This window comes from Centruroides vittatus, unplaced genomic scaffold, assembly GCF_030686945.1.
Source record: "Centruroides vittatus isolate TY-2023 unplaced genomic scaffold, ASM3068694v2 contig_5, whole genome shotgun sequence".
Lineage (NCBI taxonomy): Eukaryota > Metazoa > Arthropoda > Arachnida > Scorpiones > Buthidae > Centruroides > Centruroides vittatus.
The window spans coordinates 1,380,385-1,397,520 of NW_027122286.1; the positions used below are offsets into that span (position 1 = coordinate 1,380,385).

At 32.3% G+C, this 17,136-nt stretch overlaps 1 protein-coding gene across 1 annotated transcript in view; it reads right to left on the reverse strand.

The window, feature by feature from the left end:
- The window catches only part of LOC136978208 (uncharacterized), a 175,635-nt gene that overhangs the window by 108,290 nt on the left and 50,209 nt on the right, over positions 1-17,136 (reverse strand). Inside the window, exon 3 of the mRNA XM_067273865.1 lies at positions 5,465-6,311. Coding sequence (XP_067129966.1) covers positions 5,465-6,311 — 847 coding nt within the window. The remainder of the gene's footprint in view (positions 1-5,464; positions 6,312-17,136) is intronic.

The window sequence follows — 17,136 nt, forward strand, 5'->3', positions numbered from 1 at the left end:
CTCGTATAACATGGTAAAACGTCATCGTTGACTCATGACGCAACAGGATTGGTCAAATCTGGACCAATAGCAGATATCGTACAAACTGTTGAGTTTAAACGAGCACTGGACCTACTAAAGCATTTATTATTCAATGGCCATAAATTTTATATTTCTATTAATGATGTCTCCAAAGTTAAGTTATTTTTCTGCGAAAAATTTGCTGATCAGGAAACACGTGCCCATCGTTCGATGAGCCACTCCGTGACGAAAACAAGCTCAAGCAATGGCGTCGTCAAATGATGCACACTCGGTAAGTAATCCTACAATTTTTTGTTTATAGCATAGTTTATATGGATTATTCCCAAAAAAATTATACGTGATTTGGAAATGTTGAGTCAAATTAGTCTAGAATCGATTAATTTTATGGAAGAAAACCTTTCAAACAGCCGTAGCCCCTAAACTGCACACGTGCTGGGCTGTGATTGGCTCATGTATTTAAGTAACTCGTACAACACAGATTCATATAACACGGAACGTATCTACCGTGTTATAGGGGGGTCTACTGTACATTGAAAACACAGAATAGACAAAGTCAAAAGAAAAACATAGCAAACCACCCTAAGTTGTGAACAGAAAGACAAACTCTTCCTTGTAAAAAAAGAATGATGTCTTACAGATATTTTAGATCCACACTACAAATAAATAAATAAATAAATATAGATACTGAAAATTCTTTTACAAAAAATAAGAAATATCACAACTATACAAAGTTGTAATTCTTGCAGATGAAAACATTACACCATTGATCTGAATCTAATCATCAAACAGATTTGGGTTCAATATAGCTCCAAGCTCAACTTATATGCTCAGGTAGGATCACATTGACAGAACTACATCAAATTTCTGGCTGACTCATGATTGCCTCTTTGGAGAGACAGAAGGGTTCATGATTGCCATACAAGAACAGGTTATACATACAAAAACCTACAGAAAGCACATTTTAAAAGACAACAATCCCAGATGACACTTCTAATTAGCACAAATAGGACTACTTACATTGAAATAACCAAATAGCAAACATAATATATCAAAAGCTGCATATGAACACAACTACTATAAACTCAGCAATCAAACTCCAAATATATACCTCCTATGGTCATAGAAAACACACATACACAAATTATACTATAACGAAGCTATCATTACAGACAAAACAATCCAGACCACATTCATTGACAAAGCAAACAAAAGCAAACATAATAGACAGATTTCCAAATACATATAACATGCAAAATGCATGCACTGAAAAAATAAGTGCAGTAGAGTGTTAATTATCCAAAAATCAATTATCCAGAAAATAGATCAATTGAAACTGATTTCAGTGAGTACTAATTCAACAAATTATAAGTAATAATAATTGTCAGAAATCTGCTGTAGGCTGCTACTGAGCTATCTATCACCTTATCAACACTTTTATTTATTACAGTGCAAATAGAAAACATGATCAATAAGTTACATGGTTCTAATGAATCAAATGCTTCACTGTGATATAGTAAAGAATTTCACGGATTAGAAACAAAATTGACATGGCTAGAAATGTAACTTGAAGCAATTTTTCTATTCTCATGACAATCAAGCAAGCAAGGGATTAAGAATAATAAAGATAAAACTGTAAAACAAAGCAAAATAAGTGACTTTTTCAAAAAAGAAATGTAATAAATAATTTTTATCTGAGTTCTGTAAATAATTTAATATTAATTTTACTATGGTGTATTTTTTTACTTTGAATTCAAAATTTCCTCAGTATGTTGTAGATTGCAATAAAAGACTAACATTTATTTTTAATAAATTAGACAATTTCTTTCATCATTCCTTCTCATTTGTACACAGTGGTGTAACTAAGATTTTGCTCTGAAAAGTGATTTGTCATCACTTATATACTCTCCAAACAAATGTTCTTCAATGTTCCTTAGACATCTAGAAGGAAACTTCAAGAACAAACTCAATATCCAAACTATGATCTTTCTTTTAGAACAATCTACAGCCACATGGTATAAATAAGATATTGATAACAAAGCATTCATTTTTTAAAATGAAAACAACACCTTTTTACAAGATTCCAGCAACAAATTTGAATTATTAGTTCGTTCTTTTTATTTTTTGTTCGTTTAACTGAAGAAGGCTGATCAAATCAGTTGAAAACATTTTCATACGATTAAATTTGTTGCTGGAATCTTGTAAAAAGGTGTTGTTTTCATTTTATTATACCAATTCCAGTAAGTTCATTATTTTTATTCATTTTTTATTTTAATAATACAGTAGAGCATCGATTATCTGACCTCCGATCAACTGTCACATTGGTTAACCGACCGCGTTCTAGTCAGCAAATTCAAATGTCCGCTAGTGATGTGGTGCTACAATATTTGGCTATGTCTTGGCTACTTTAATATTATTTTTGTTAAATTTTTGCGTGTTTTAGCTGGCAACACTGACTCGACCATGAAAGGGAAGCCAGTATTTAAACGAGGCTTAATTTTATTTAACGATGATAGCCAATTGCTGTTTTTAAAACGTGCACGAGATTTAGCAGCAAAAAAACGAGTGTCAGCTGTGAAGCAAAAGAAAATTTGTAAATTATGTAACCCGAATATACAGTATATATATTTTTTTGTTTTATATTTTTCAATATACAGTACAGTACTGTATTTATTTTGTGCAAAATAAAGAAATAATTTTTAACGATACAATAGCGATGATTATTATTTTTAGAAATTTTTGTTAGGCTTAAACATTGATGAAAATTCAACGCAAAGCAGGTTAATAGCGATATACTAATATACTAATTACATGGGATATACTAATATACTATACTAACGTATTTTTTCATACTTTTCGGTTATCCATTTTTTTCAGTTATCCGACCAACCCCAGTTGAGTCGGATAATTGATGCTCTACTGTAAATGAAATAATTGAATGATATTGAATTATTCATTAATAAAATGTAATTTTAGATTTGTTAAGACAATTTTTTTTAGTTTAAATTTTATTCCTAAAGCCTCTGAGGATACAACATCCACTACCCCCAAAGGTATGCCACAGTTTGTATGTATTAAATTTTTATGCCTTAACCTATTTTTAATACTGTATTAAAATTAAAACTGAATACCTTAAATAAAGTAAAACTGTTATTTTTATTTTTTCCTTACTAAGTTTAATCAGTTATCTGAAATTGTCCCACCCAGATTATATCAGATAACTCACTCAACCTTACTCAGAATTTCCAGAGAAATAAAGTACTTGCAGAGAACAGTTAAGATACTTATTCTGCCCATAGTCTTTCTTACACAGGCATCATATTACATGCACTACACAAAAATCTAGAAACATCTTAATAAGACTTATTAAGATTGATTAAGAATGTAACTTAAAGGAAAATTGCTTCAAATTACATTTCTAGCCAGAGACACATAATATCACACTACAGAAAGTTGCCTTTTTAAACACTTATCATAGTCAGGATTGTAAGGAGTCGATTCCAAACCAGTTTATTTTGTTTGAGATTATTTTTAGTTCCTTATTCTATTTTGGAGCATTTTATTTCAATAAAAATATTAACTTATACTGGAATTAGAAAGAATTATACAAATTACCACCTTTTTAAACACTCCAGCAAATAATTTAATATTGTAAAAACATTTTCGATCGTCTTTAATGATCTTCGTCAGTTAAACAATAAAGTAAAAAGAACATTACAGAAACAGAACATAATAAATTAAAATTATAAAAAATAATAAGTGCGCATGAGTGTACAAAGTTGCACACTTAGAGGAATAAATACAAAATAAAGATAAGGATATAAGAAATAAATATATAAACAGCTCAACAGTTTCATGTTAAAAATTATAGTCTCTTAATAATTACAAATTACCTTCATAAAACGATTTCCATGCTGTGGACAGAAAGTCGGCATCCCTATGATTGATACAAGTTGTTTTTACTTGAAAAACTTGAAATTTATAAAGCACAAGATGTTTGATAAAGTGCTTGTTAGACATGGGTCTAATAATGGAAGCCTGGTCCCATATAACCTTAACTCCCTGTTGGTTGGCGTAAGATGCTAAAACAGTGCTATCATTGTTTTTTTTCTAATGGAGTATTTATGTTCTTTGATTCTTTGTTCTAAGCTTCTCAAAGTAGCACCTACATAAACACTATCTGAATCAAAATGACGGTCTTTGATAGACATGGAGTAAATGCCCGAGTATAGATATGGAGAAAATGCATTTTATTTCATTAAGGATAGATTACCACACTTCACCTGGGCAAAATTATTAAATCAGAGCTGTCTTGCAAATATAAATAAATTCACACAAAAATAACTTTGAAAACAACAAAAAATTTACTAAATATAACTCACCTTACTATGACAACTGCTGACAACAACCAAGTACATCATTAAACCCAGAAATGACATCTTGGGGAAACAGGAAGTTAAAAAAAATCATCTCCCTACCCGCCCCAAAAGGCACAACAAAAAATTATAAAAGATTAAATGTAATGGTCATGATACGATTTAAAGATAGATTACTAGAATTAAATGAATGTTAGCCACTTAAGTATGTAAAATAGGGCTGAGTAGGAATAACATGTAATGCACCAACTGCACTATAAGGAGGAGATGAAGCTTGAGATCAAACAAGGTGATGCTAAGGATCAAGTGAGGTTAAAGTAAGGATTTCAAGTGTTACTGATGACATAGAAGTTTCTGGTGGTTAAGCTAAGCTAATTTGTAAGATTTCCTTGTAAATTTTCAATAGATTTCTGTTTCATATTTTTGCCTGTTGGTTTTGTGAGATAATTTTAAGATAGTTATAATTTAATTCATAAGTCCTCAAATGTCAGGAAAAGTTTCTTGTGTATATATATATTGATTTCTTGAATTTGATAAAATATATTCTTATTATATTTTGAATTTTACTATTTTATTTTGTTACATATTTGGGGTTATAAAAATAAATAGATTTTTGTTATTACATAAAGTAATTATTTTGGATTTTTGATTCATTAACAATTTTTCATTACTTGGTGCTTGCATAAAGTCCAGGCCTGGCACTAACTGAACCCTCATTTATGTAATACACCATTAAGAAACTATCTGGGCTCTTGATAGAAATAGATAAGATGTTACAAGGAAATTGTTAAACAGATACATGCACAAACAGTAGATAAACATAATAGTGTATTCTGTAATTAATATTTTGACCTTGGTCCAGCATAGCATTAAGCACCAGTATATAAGCTAAAAATGATACACACTACCAACACCACCATAATAATACTATAACATATTGTAATGACAACTACACCATTATCATAAAAAGAAAAATTATTTTTAACTTAAAGTTTTGTTTTGACTTAATATCTCTCAATAAATTTATTTTACTTGAATTTAATTTTAAAGTAAAATATACTAAAGCTTACCTTGGGTTGTGAGATGGTCCTTCAGAACATACTATTTCAACTTTTGTTTCTGTGCGTGTCTTTTGACCATATTCATGAAATATGCTAAGAGGATTTTTCCTTAAACCAGTAGTTTCATTATTTTCAGTGCCTGTTGCCTCATTACCATAAACTGTATTTGTAGATTCAGCAGATTCAATTTTACAATAAGACTGATCACGATCATTTACAAAATTGTAACCTTGTTGAGATATTCCAGATTGTGGCCTATTCAGTGGAGGTACATATTCAGTTCTTGGCAGTGATGAAAATGGTTGTGCCTGTGAAGACATCCGCATCATGCTTGTATTTACAGAATTACAGAGAGAGATTCCGAGTCTTGAAGCAAAATGAGGTGGAATTGTTATATTTCTCATTAAAGAGTTAGTAGCTTCAATACTTAACTGATTAAGTGATTGGGACATGTCAGCACCTTGGGTTTCATTTTGTTGTTGAAATTCTTCACTTACACACCAAAGGGGTGGAACATCATTAACTTTCCTAACAATACCTTTTTTCTGTAACCTGTACAATATTGGATTAATCTCCTTCTTACTGCGAAATCCAAGTGTTTCAGCAATGTCAGAACTATTCACTGGAATTTGAGAGTCTGCAAGATGTTTTACAATTGCTTCTGCTACAGCATTCACTAAAATCCTGCTAGTGGTATTTTCTTTAACAGTTTCATCAATTTGGGCAGCCGTCCATAAGGGTGGGTTTCTTTCCTCTCTTCCAACCAAACCTTGTTGTAAGAGTTGAACTAAGACAGATTTTATAACTAATTCAGATATACCTAGTCTGCTACTTATATCTTTAGCTGATACTGGACCTATAAAATTTAACAATATTTATTAAAGTTTTGGAAGAAAATTTTAAATTAAATGAAACAAAAAATTAATTGATATAGCTGAAATTTAACATATAAAAACAATTTAAATTTTAGAAAATTTGTTAACAACTTTTTAATGATATAAAGTAACTGCTATCTGGAACCTATAACCTACTCACGGCCAGACGCTTCTCCACAGACCCCGCCGTCACATTCAACCCATACCTTAGGACTATTCATAGGTAGATAGCCAGCCAACACAAGATACAGGTAGCATACAGAAGATGCCCTACGATTTTTCGTATCCTACACAATGAAAAAGACCCCCCAGATTGTACCAGACTCCCTGGGATCTATTCTATCCCAATCAGAGACCACAGACAGAACGAGGATTTATGGTACATCAGTTCGACCAGACGTTCATTAAATATCCGTTTACGCAAGCACTAAACTGATGTCAGACACGGGAGACTTACCACAGCCCTAGCCACGTATGCGTCAGATCCTGAGATAGAGGCGCAGTTCGAAAAGGCTACTATTATGATCAACACACCCACCAAGAGCATCTTAGATGGCTGGAGGCCACAGCCATCTACAACACTGGCCAAACAGTCACGTGCGTCAACCGGAAAGAGGAGATGACATTATCGCAGGCATGGCAATCCCTTTTGGATGCCGAACCTCCTACAACCCCCCATCCAGCACACAACCTGCGCATGGCAGGGAGGACACAATTCACCGGAAAGACACCTGACCCCACCAAGTGACATACACTCTGTCCGGGAAACCAGTTGACCTGAGGAAGAGCAAAGTGATAGCTCGAAAAACGTTTGTCAACCGCACTATATTTATATGGTGTATACATGTTACACACCGGTTATAGTTCCAGATAGCAGTAATTTTACTCTAGTGTTGCAATCAGAAGAATTTTTGTTTAATTTTGAAATAAAGTAATTAACATTTTTTGAAAAAGAATAAGTCTAAGCAAAATATAATCAAGATACAGTGCTGTTTCATATTTCATATTCAATTCATTCCAGGAAGTTGTTCAAACTCAATTGTTCTGGCTGAAACAATTTTACCATTAGAAATAATGGAAAGTGAGTTAATCTATTCCCAAGATCCTAAACAATACCCCATTTCAATAAACTTAAAAATGGCAAATACACATAATTTAAGGTAAAAATAACACAATTAAATGCCAATTAAAACATGAAAACAAATAAAATACATAAATAATATATAAAATAAAAATTGCATTTACTGGTCACACACCACCAAATAACTTTGGCACCTTACACATCACCACCAACATAGATGGCCTCCAAATCTTCCACATGTACTGCTTTCATGCTTCACAAGAAGTTCCTTTTTCATCTTAGCCTTTTTTCAAACCTTCCTCTTAGTAGTTAGACTTCATTGCTTCCACACACTTCTCGAAAGCCATGATTAATAAGTAAAGATGATACTGGGTTCAAACTTATTAATCATGGCTTTCGAGTTTTTACCTATTTTTAACAGTTTTCCTTACTTAACATATGTGTGATTTAATCATATCAACTGTGAATTTTGACACATTATTGCTAATTTGAGAGTATATTCTTTGTTCAGAAGCTTATTTTATGCTTCTGCATTATTCATTCCATGTGCCATTCAAACTTTGAAGCATTATTCAAATTCTGAAACAAACTTTTGTCTAGTTGACTACGAACACAATATAGTGCTTTCGACGATCACTTGGCTTTTCTTCTCCCTGTTATTTAGTTGACTTGAACTCTCTCTTCAAAGTACTGCTCTGCTCTTTACTGACACCGGGTATTATAACTATAACTTCAAAACGAACCTGTTACCGGTGTAAATCTTGCGAAAATGTCTTACAAGTGTCTGACTAACGTTTTCAAACTTAAAACAGTTCTTCTTCAGGTGAAGATGGAAGAATTTAAAAGATAGAATAGAATGTTTCAAATCGAACCGCTTCGTTTAATTCCGTCATGGCTGACATGCGCAGTAGTGTCCGGGTGTTGGTTATCGTCTATGCGTGTCTAAAAGGATTTGCCAGGCCGATGAAATGTCGATCTCTTCTTTTTGGTTGATGCAGATATTATTACAGCTTGTTTATATATAGCGACCGCTTCTAACCATTTTATATGTTCCGGGTGGGGCGTCGTTACGATGATTTTAGCCTTATCTAGTTCTGCATTGATATCTTGATCAGATGCATATACACTTAGTGCCGTGTTGAGTTTCCGGTGTTGTAGGTCAGCTTGGTGTTCTTTTAATCTGGTCTTTAACGAGCGCTTAGTGGAACCGATGTAAACGAGCTCCCTTTGCCATCTGTTGTCCCTTAGGGGGATAGAGTACACTCCGTACATTCTGTTGGGATCCGGAGGGTCTTTACAATTTCTTAGCATTTCGGCTATTGTGGGGCCTCTTCGATATGCTATCTGCATCTGCTGTTTTTTGGCTATTTCTCCATATACTTTACAAACGTATGGGTTGTATGTGATAGGAAGCCTTGTTAAATCTTTTTTGTTAGCACTACCGTTTGCTTGTCCAGCGGATGCGTTTCCTTAGTGATGTTGCCTGGTTATACGCCGTATTAGGGAAGGGTATCCGTGGTCTGTTGCGACCTTTTTAAGATATGCCAGTTCTTTGTCTAGCGCTTTCTTAGTGGAGGAGTACGAGGTTGCTCTTCTTACTAAGGTTTTGAAAGCGGCTGCTTTATACGAGAACGGGTTGCAGGATCCCTTAGGTATGTATATTGGTGTTGCCGTTGGTTTTCTGTAGACGGACGTTTGGATCGTAGACGCTTCTATCCTGATGGCGATGTCTAGGAAATGGGCCTCTGTGCTGCTTATCTGCTCCACATCTATGACCAAGCCATACGGGTTGTTGTTGACAGGAGGCTCAGAGGGCCTTGCACCCGCTCTGGCTCAGAGCAGGTGCAAGGCCCTTAAGCTGCCGTGGTCGCTAAGGGATTGGATCGGGATTCGACTCTCTCAAGAGTCGGGTTGTTTGGGAGTGCAGCCCTAAGCAGGTGGTAAACTCCACCTAAGACTACGTACGGCCATGAGACCGATAGCAAACAAGTACCGCGCGAGAAAAAGTTGAAAAGAACTTTGAAGAGAGAGTTCAAGTCAACAAAATAACAGGGAGAAGAAAAGCCAAGTGATCGTCGAAAGCACTAATATTGTGTTCGTAGTCAACAAGAATCAAGCGCGACACGGTTTCAAGTCATTAAACTTTTGCCTAATTTAGTGTTTGAACTGTTAAGCATTTGAAGTATGAGATACCACTGTATTTGTTAATATAGAAAAGAAAATACACACACACACACATTTCAACTACCAAGAGAAAAATACTTTAATATTTATTATAACATCAAACATGAGTTGTTCCTTGTTCTTGAGAAGGACACAACCCACTTCCTCCAATTTGTCTAGTATTATGGCTTTTTTTTTATCAAAGAATTATATGAAATGTGATACTATATTCAAATATCAATAAACTAACTGCTAGGATAATACTCATTCCTTTAGAACAGTGATTCCCAACCTTTCTGGACTTACATACCTCTTGACAGCCAATTTTCCTAAGTTTTAATTCACATGTTCATCAAACATGGCACCTTGGTCAATTATACAGAAGTGTACAATTACATGTAAAACAGGTTTTTTTTTAATTGAAAAGCATTGGAGAAAGGACATCTGATAAATATAATAAAATAAAAAGATATAATTATATTTTTACTTAAAACCAAGCATTGTCACCAAAGGCCTCAACACAGAATCTGAATATTCTTATAAAACATCCTCCATTATTAATTTTTTTTCACATAACCTTAACCACCAAGTATGTGTCCCTGGAGTATGCATATCCCTGATTAGGAATTGCAGCATTAGAAACATTTCCTTAAGGAATAATTATTTTGGTTAACAACATTCAGATTTAAGTAACATAATATTGCTAATATTGATAAAATTCAAGGTTTACCATTTATTACAATTAAATGTTTTTGGGATGATTTGTCTCAATATATTTACTTTGAAGATCAAATATATTAGCATAAATAATCACTATGAACATATAAAGCTTTTCAAAATATTCTAAACATAAATTATTTAAATATTTTAAATGTTAACAGAAGGAAAAAAGGGAACTGTTCTGTTGTTTTAACAGAAATTGAGAATTCTAGATATCTCATGTTTAGAAGATTTGTGAAGGCTTTCATGCTCATATTCAAGTCAGTTGTTGGTCCTATAATAGGTTTGATCTTCAATGTTGATCTGACATGATAAGATTTTTCTGAAAAATGTTTAACCATAATATATGAGTGACGTTTAAAATTTACAGTAGAGCATCGATTATCCAAAACAATTCAGGACTGGGGTTGTTCGGATAACTGAACATGTATGAAAAAATATATTAACCACTATCCCATGTTCATATTCAGGTAAAATTTTTATCCGTTGCATGTCACTTCACATTGAATTTTCATCAATGTTAAGCCTAACAAAAATTTCTTTTTAAATAATAATTGTGGCTATTGTATCACTAAAAATTATTTCTTTATTTGGAACAAAAAAAATTATATTTCGGAAGTTAATCTAGTATCAAAAACATTCCAATTCAGCACAACACATGTCACGACACACAGTCTTCAAAAAACACTACACAAAACAAGCAAAACTCTTTCTTTTTCTTGGGTTTATCTTGAGATGTCAGCCGCTTGGGCTATATTCTCCAACAAGCTAAAGCAAAACTCACCACTCACGATGGGGGGAAAAAGCCTCCTTAAAATACTAGCATGTTCTTAAGTATCCTCTCATGGTCACACCAGTGCTGCCAGCTAAAACACGCACACCAACAAAAATAATATTGGAGTAGCCCAAGACATAGCCAAATATTGCACTAGCAGAAATTTGAATTTGCCGAGTGGAATGCTTTCGGTTAACCAATGTTTCAGTTGATCGGTATTTGGATAATGATGCTCTACCATATTTTGATTATTTTAGAGGTAAATTTGTGGATATATAAATCAAAATTAATCTTAGAAACAATTTTTGCATCAGAAGTGTACAACATATAACAATTTTTTCTCCAAGTATTATTGCAGTTCTGCCTTCTTAAATGCTAAAATTTAATGGATTACCATCACTTAAATTCAATGATTTTCAATACAACTATCACTTGTAATTGATATTACAGATGATTTAAATAGTAATATTATACTCAACCAAACAATGGCTGTAATTAATCAGACTAAAAATTTTGCTATTATTAATGATTAGATATTCAGTAATTTGGTATTAGAGGTAAATGTTATGTGCCATCTCTTATCTAAATTAATAATTATAATTTTTAATAATATATTAAATAATTTAAAACCATCTAGAAGAAAATAACTAGTCCAGAATGGGATTTAAACCTACCTCTTACCGTGTAATGCACTTGCCAGTTACACCATCAGTACAACCAAAAAATTGCTTGGAGGTCTAGGTGACATAACTGGAAAGAACACTACATGACAAGGGCGTCGTCAAGGGGAGCAGGAGGGGGCAGCTGCCCTCCTCTAGAAATTCGAAAAAAATTATTTAAATGCTAAGTTTTAATTAAAATAATCTTCTTAGGCTTCTTGTAAGTTAAAAAAAATGTTTTAATTAAGATATTTCTTTTCCGGTACATAGTAAATGATTAAAACTTTATGAATCATTTTTATTTTACCTACATACAATTCATATCCTCTATCAATTTACATCATCTTGCCTCCCCCTGCCCATTGGCTGGCGTCATCCTTGCTACTCAATAAGGGGAGATTGCGGATTCAAATCCCGCTCCAGGTTAGTTTTTTTTCCCGCACAGTTCTGAATTATTTAATATATTATTAAAAATTATAATTATTAATTTAGATAAGCGATGGTGCATAATGTCTACCTTTAATACCAAATGACTAAATATCTAATCATTAATAGCAGCAAAATTTATAGCCCAATTAATTACGGTGATTGTTTGGTTGAATATCAATGTATTGAGCTTTGAGAAGTTTATAATAACTTCCCTTTACTCAACACTGGAAGATAGTCAATTACATACCTCTAAAAGCCTGTTACTGGTGTGTATTTAATCATCAAAAAACGAAAAAATTAGATTTGACGACACGCTTTCGAACCTTCCAAGGTTCTTCATCAGGTCGCAACAAATTTCCATCATGACCTGATGAAGAACCTTGGAAGGTTCGAAAGCGGTCGTCAAATCTAATTTTTTCGTTTTTTGATGATTAAATACACACCAGTAACAGGCTTTTTAGAAGTACGTAATTGAGAAGTTTATTATACACTAATATTATACAATAACCAAAGACCTTTATCATTGCTGAAAAAGTTTATTGAAAACAAATGTTTTCGACCTATTCCATAGGCCATCGTCAGGTTGAAAACGGACAATTGGAACATTTCCATTCCACAAGATCGAATACAAATATTTAAATTTCAAACAATTGACAACGGATTAAAAAATAATATACGAGTAATGTATAAAAAATATATATAATAAAAACAAAGAATAAAATAAAAATAAACTCAGAAATACTTCACTAAATATAAATATCATCTATTCGATCTTGCGGAACGGAAATGTTCCAATCGTCTGTTTTCAACCTGACGATGGCCTATGGAATAGGTCAAGAACATTTGTTTTAAATAAACTTTCTTGGCAACGATAAAGATGTTTGGTTATTGTTTAATATTTTGCTGAGCACATTCTATTTAATACTATTATTATATATATTAGTAATATATAATTAATATAAATTTCATTTCATTTCAATATTTCAATGATATACAGTATGACCCTAATTTAAAAGTACTCAATATATGAAAATTTGATGCAAAAGTTGTTTGAACAGCAATTTTTTGGGACCTACAAATTTCCACTAACCTCCATTTGTCTGTTGTGGCTGCCTGTCTGTCTCCTTTCTTAATCTCAAGGTTAGAGTTAGATAGTTGAAAGTTGAGACCAGATATGGAAAGATTAGGAGCAGAAAGCCCCCAATTAAGTATATAGAAACTTCCGGTCTAGAGTAGAAGTCATGTGATTTCAATTCAAAAATTTTCCCCAGAATGAAGTTAAACAGATAACTCTTGTTAACAAGAAATACATTGGTACAGAGCATGACACTACTAAAATCCAAAACATGTGTTTTAAGAGCCTCTTCTCTGTGCCTCTTCCAAAACATCCTCATTCCTCTTTCTCTCTGTCCACAGAGAGAAAGAGGAATGAGGATGTTTTGGAAGCTATAAGACTGCACACATCCATGTTTGCCCACCAACCATTGGTTGAGAGAGCGAGAGAGAGAGAGAGAGTATGTGTGTGTGTGTGTGTTTTAAATTAAATAAATTAAAAATATGATTAAAAATTGCTGCCTGCATTGTGACGATGTCACAATAAACAACTGCTTCTTTGTTTTATTGCTTTTTCCAATTTGCAAGACAAAATATTTGATGCAAGTACTTGCATATTTATGAGAACAAAATATTCCAATCACAAATATGCTGAGATTAAAATTACCACACACTTCAGTACAATTAGGTGGCTTTTAGGTTCCAGACACTATTCTCTTTGTTTCATTCATGTTATGTACTATACTTGTATTCAATCACTTTCATTAGGAGTAATGCTATTTAATAAAATGCACAACCATGTTAAAACAAACTTGACACACTAGAAACCCTTACAGTTGATTGCAGAAACGGAGTTTATTTTAAATGACGTTTAACAGCCGAACAGTATCTAGACATTGGTTGGCTGAACCACGATTTAAAATGTATTGCAAAGATGACAATCATCTATTTCTGAACATCACCTAAACAAACCTTGAAAAAACATTGGCTCTTACTTTCTTTGCCATTACTCCAGTGTTTTAGTTGTTCAGCAAATCAGATTATTCATTTGTGACATCAGAAAAAACTCCGATAAGGTCACCAGCTATATTCTGAAAGCTTCTGGAACATAAAACCTTAAGGCCATCAATAACCATTGTTCGGCAGTTAATAACAATCCTTTTCCATTTCAATATTTAATTTCGTTGCCAATAAGGTTTAAAATTATGAACAAATCCAGATATATAAAATTTATACCAAATTCAAAATTCAACTTCAGAATAGATTTTTAAGAAATTGTATTACTCTCTCCCTTCATAATTGTCAAGATGAATAATTTTAAATATTTTATTATTATTATTATTATATTTTTTTTCATTTCTATAAAAAGGTTTTGGTAATTATTAAAATTGTCTCATTTGTTTAACAGAACATTCTGACTAGGGGATTAACAATAATGACCCCAAAAGGCAATGTTTTATAACAGACATGATACTTGAATTGCAAATAAATGTATCTGATGTAAATTAATTGTAGTTTTAAATCTTCACCCATTTTAATATCGAAATTGGAACACTTAAAACAAATTTAAAGTATTTAATTATATTATTTTCAATCCAAGCAATTATTTAATGAATAATTTTGTTAAATTCATACAGTTTACAACATTTATAAAAAAAAAATGATATCCATTTTTATCTAAACTTTTCCATAAACAAAACTTCCATTTGAATTAACACACCATCTAAACCTGCTGTCGAGTGAGTCTAGAAAGTAGGTCAAATTACTGGTTTTTACATACTGCCTAAACTGTGGCAAGTGAGAATTGCCATCTCTGCAATGTAATTTTTCTGAACCACAGTCTAGACGATCTCTAAACCACCGTCGGCGTCTAAACAATGTCTCTGCAATCGGCCTTTATATGAAAAGACAGAGATAACACCAAGTTTGTTTATTTTTATTGAAAACACACAGATTTGTGGCATCTGGGTTACAGAGGACGTTATTTTTTTACAGGCACATCTATTTATTTTGCATTGTACCTTGGATTTTTCACAGGAACATTTCTTAAACCCTTGACCTCCGAATAAAGATAATTTTCCAGCAATTTCTCGCAAACTTAGCTTTATTGGTGGGACGGTTTTGGTAAATGTGGTTGTAGCTATTTGAAGACTTGTTTATTTTATCTTTTCACTAAAATAGTACAGGGATTTGATCAAATCACTTATATTTTTAGGGAAATGACTATAGAATTGTCATTTTAATATCTTCAGTAAATTGATCATCTCCCTTAGGGATTTGATTAAATCTTCACTATTATCATATCCCTGCAACATATACATAAAGAGAAATTTTTCAAAGAGATTCCTTGAGTACTCTCTGGTTTCTTCTTTGCACTTAACTCTTTATTGAACACATTGAACAAAATATAATATGGTTACAATATCAAACACAACAAAACAAAACTGTTCAATTATCACACCTCATGTACATGGAGAATATCAAACTTTATGCATCAAATGGAATCAGCTTCTTCATCTCTATAAACTACACACACACATACTCAAATTATATGCAAATGTAGTTTGGTCTACACAAATGCAAAAAGTTCTGAAGAAGAGACTTTGTATTCAGAAGTGGAGATATTATTAACTCCATGAAGAGGATGAGTTTTACAAATATTTAGGATTCCAACAGGCCAAACTTACAGAACATTCATTGATAATACAAATATTAACACTTGAATAAAAGAACAAATTATATGCAGTACTAAAAACACACCTAAACGTAAAACATACAATTAAAGCAATTAACACATATGTTGTCCCTGTACTCACTTATTCTTTTGGAGTTATACATTGGACATGCACAGATCTTGAGCAACTCCAAGGAAAACAACACTATCACTTGCTAAGCATAAACAATATCACCTGAAATTGTCCATAGAAAGACTGACTCTTCATCATAAAGAAGGTGGTCATGGCCTGACTATTATAGTTAACCTGCAATACAAACGAATTCTGACACTGCAGGAGTTTTTCCACAAAAAACAAGAAACATCAAGATTACATAAAGCTATAACTCTGGCTGACAGTAACCACATACCTTTAAACTTACATTCTGAGCACCTAAACATACAAATAGGGTCGTCCCAATACTGTCAATACTAAATCTATACTTTTGTTCAATACAGAGTACATTTTGTACTAGATACTTTTGGTCCATTACCAATATTAATACTTTTCCGCTGGTATCATTACATTTTTCACAGACCAATAGAAATCAGATTTTGCAGTAGAATTCAAAACTGAAACCAAATTTGGGTTTTAGAGTCAGTTTCAGCCAATCTTACACAATTTTTGGTTAAGTTAAACTTATATAGTAAATATTAAGGACTAAAATCAATAAATTACTTACATCAAACTGTATTTTCAAAATCTATATACAATATGCTTTTTTTTTTTATATTTATTTTTATTTAAAAATGTGTTTTATGTGAAGATGGCAATAGCATCAGAAGACTTTTTTTTTACCATATTTGCATTTTATCGAGGAGGCAGTAGCCTCATAAGAAAGACTACCTCCGTGTTTGTGAAATTGTGGACTGTCAACTGGAGCAAATGATGGATGAATAACAAAAGCAAAGTATATTTATCTTTGTTAAACGTTGCAATTTTATATTTGTTTATACAATTAAATGTAATTAAATATGCTTAGAGTTCAGATTACTATTTATAAATAACTCACCAGTTGCTTGAAAAACTTGAAAATATATTAAAATCTCAAATCAAGTATTGGTAACATTTAGTTTATATTAGAAATCAGCTTTAATAATTTGTTAATCATAACTAACTAAAATAAAGCAAGTTATTTTATTTATGTTAAAATTAAAAGTTTCCAGTTTTTGTGCAAAAATAAAAATCAGATTTATGTTGAGCCAAATTTAA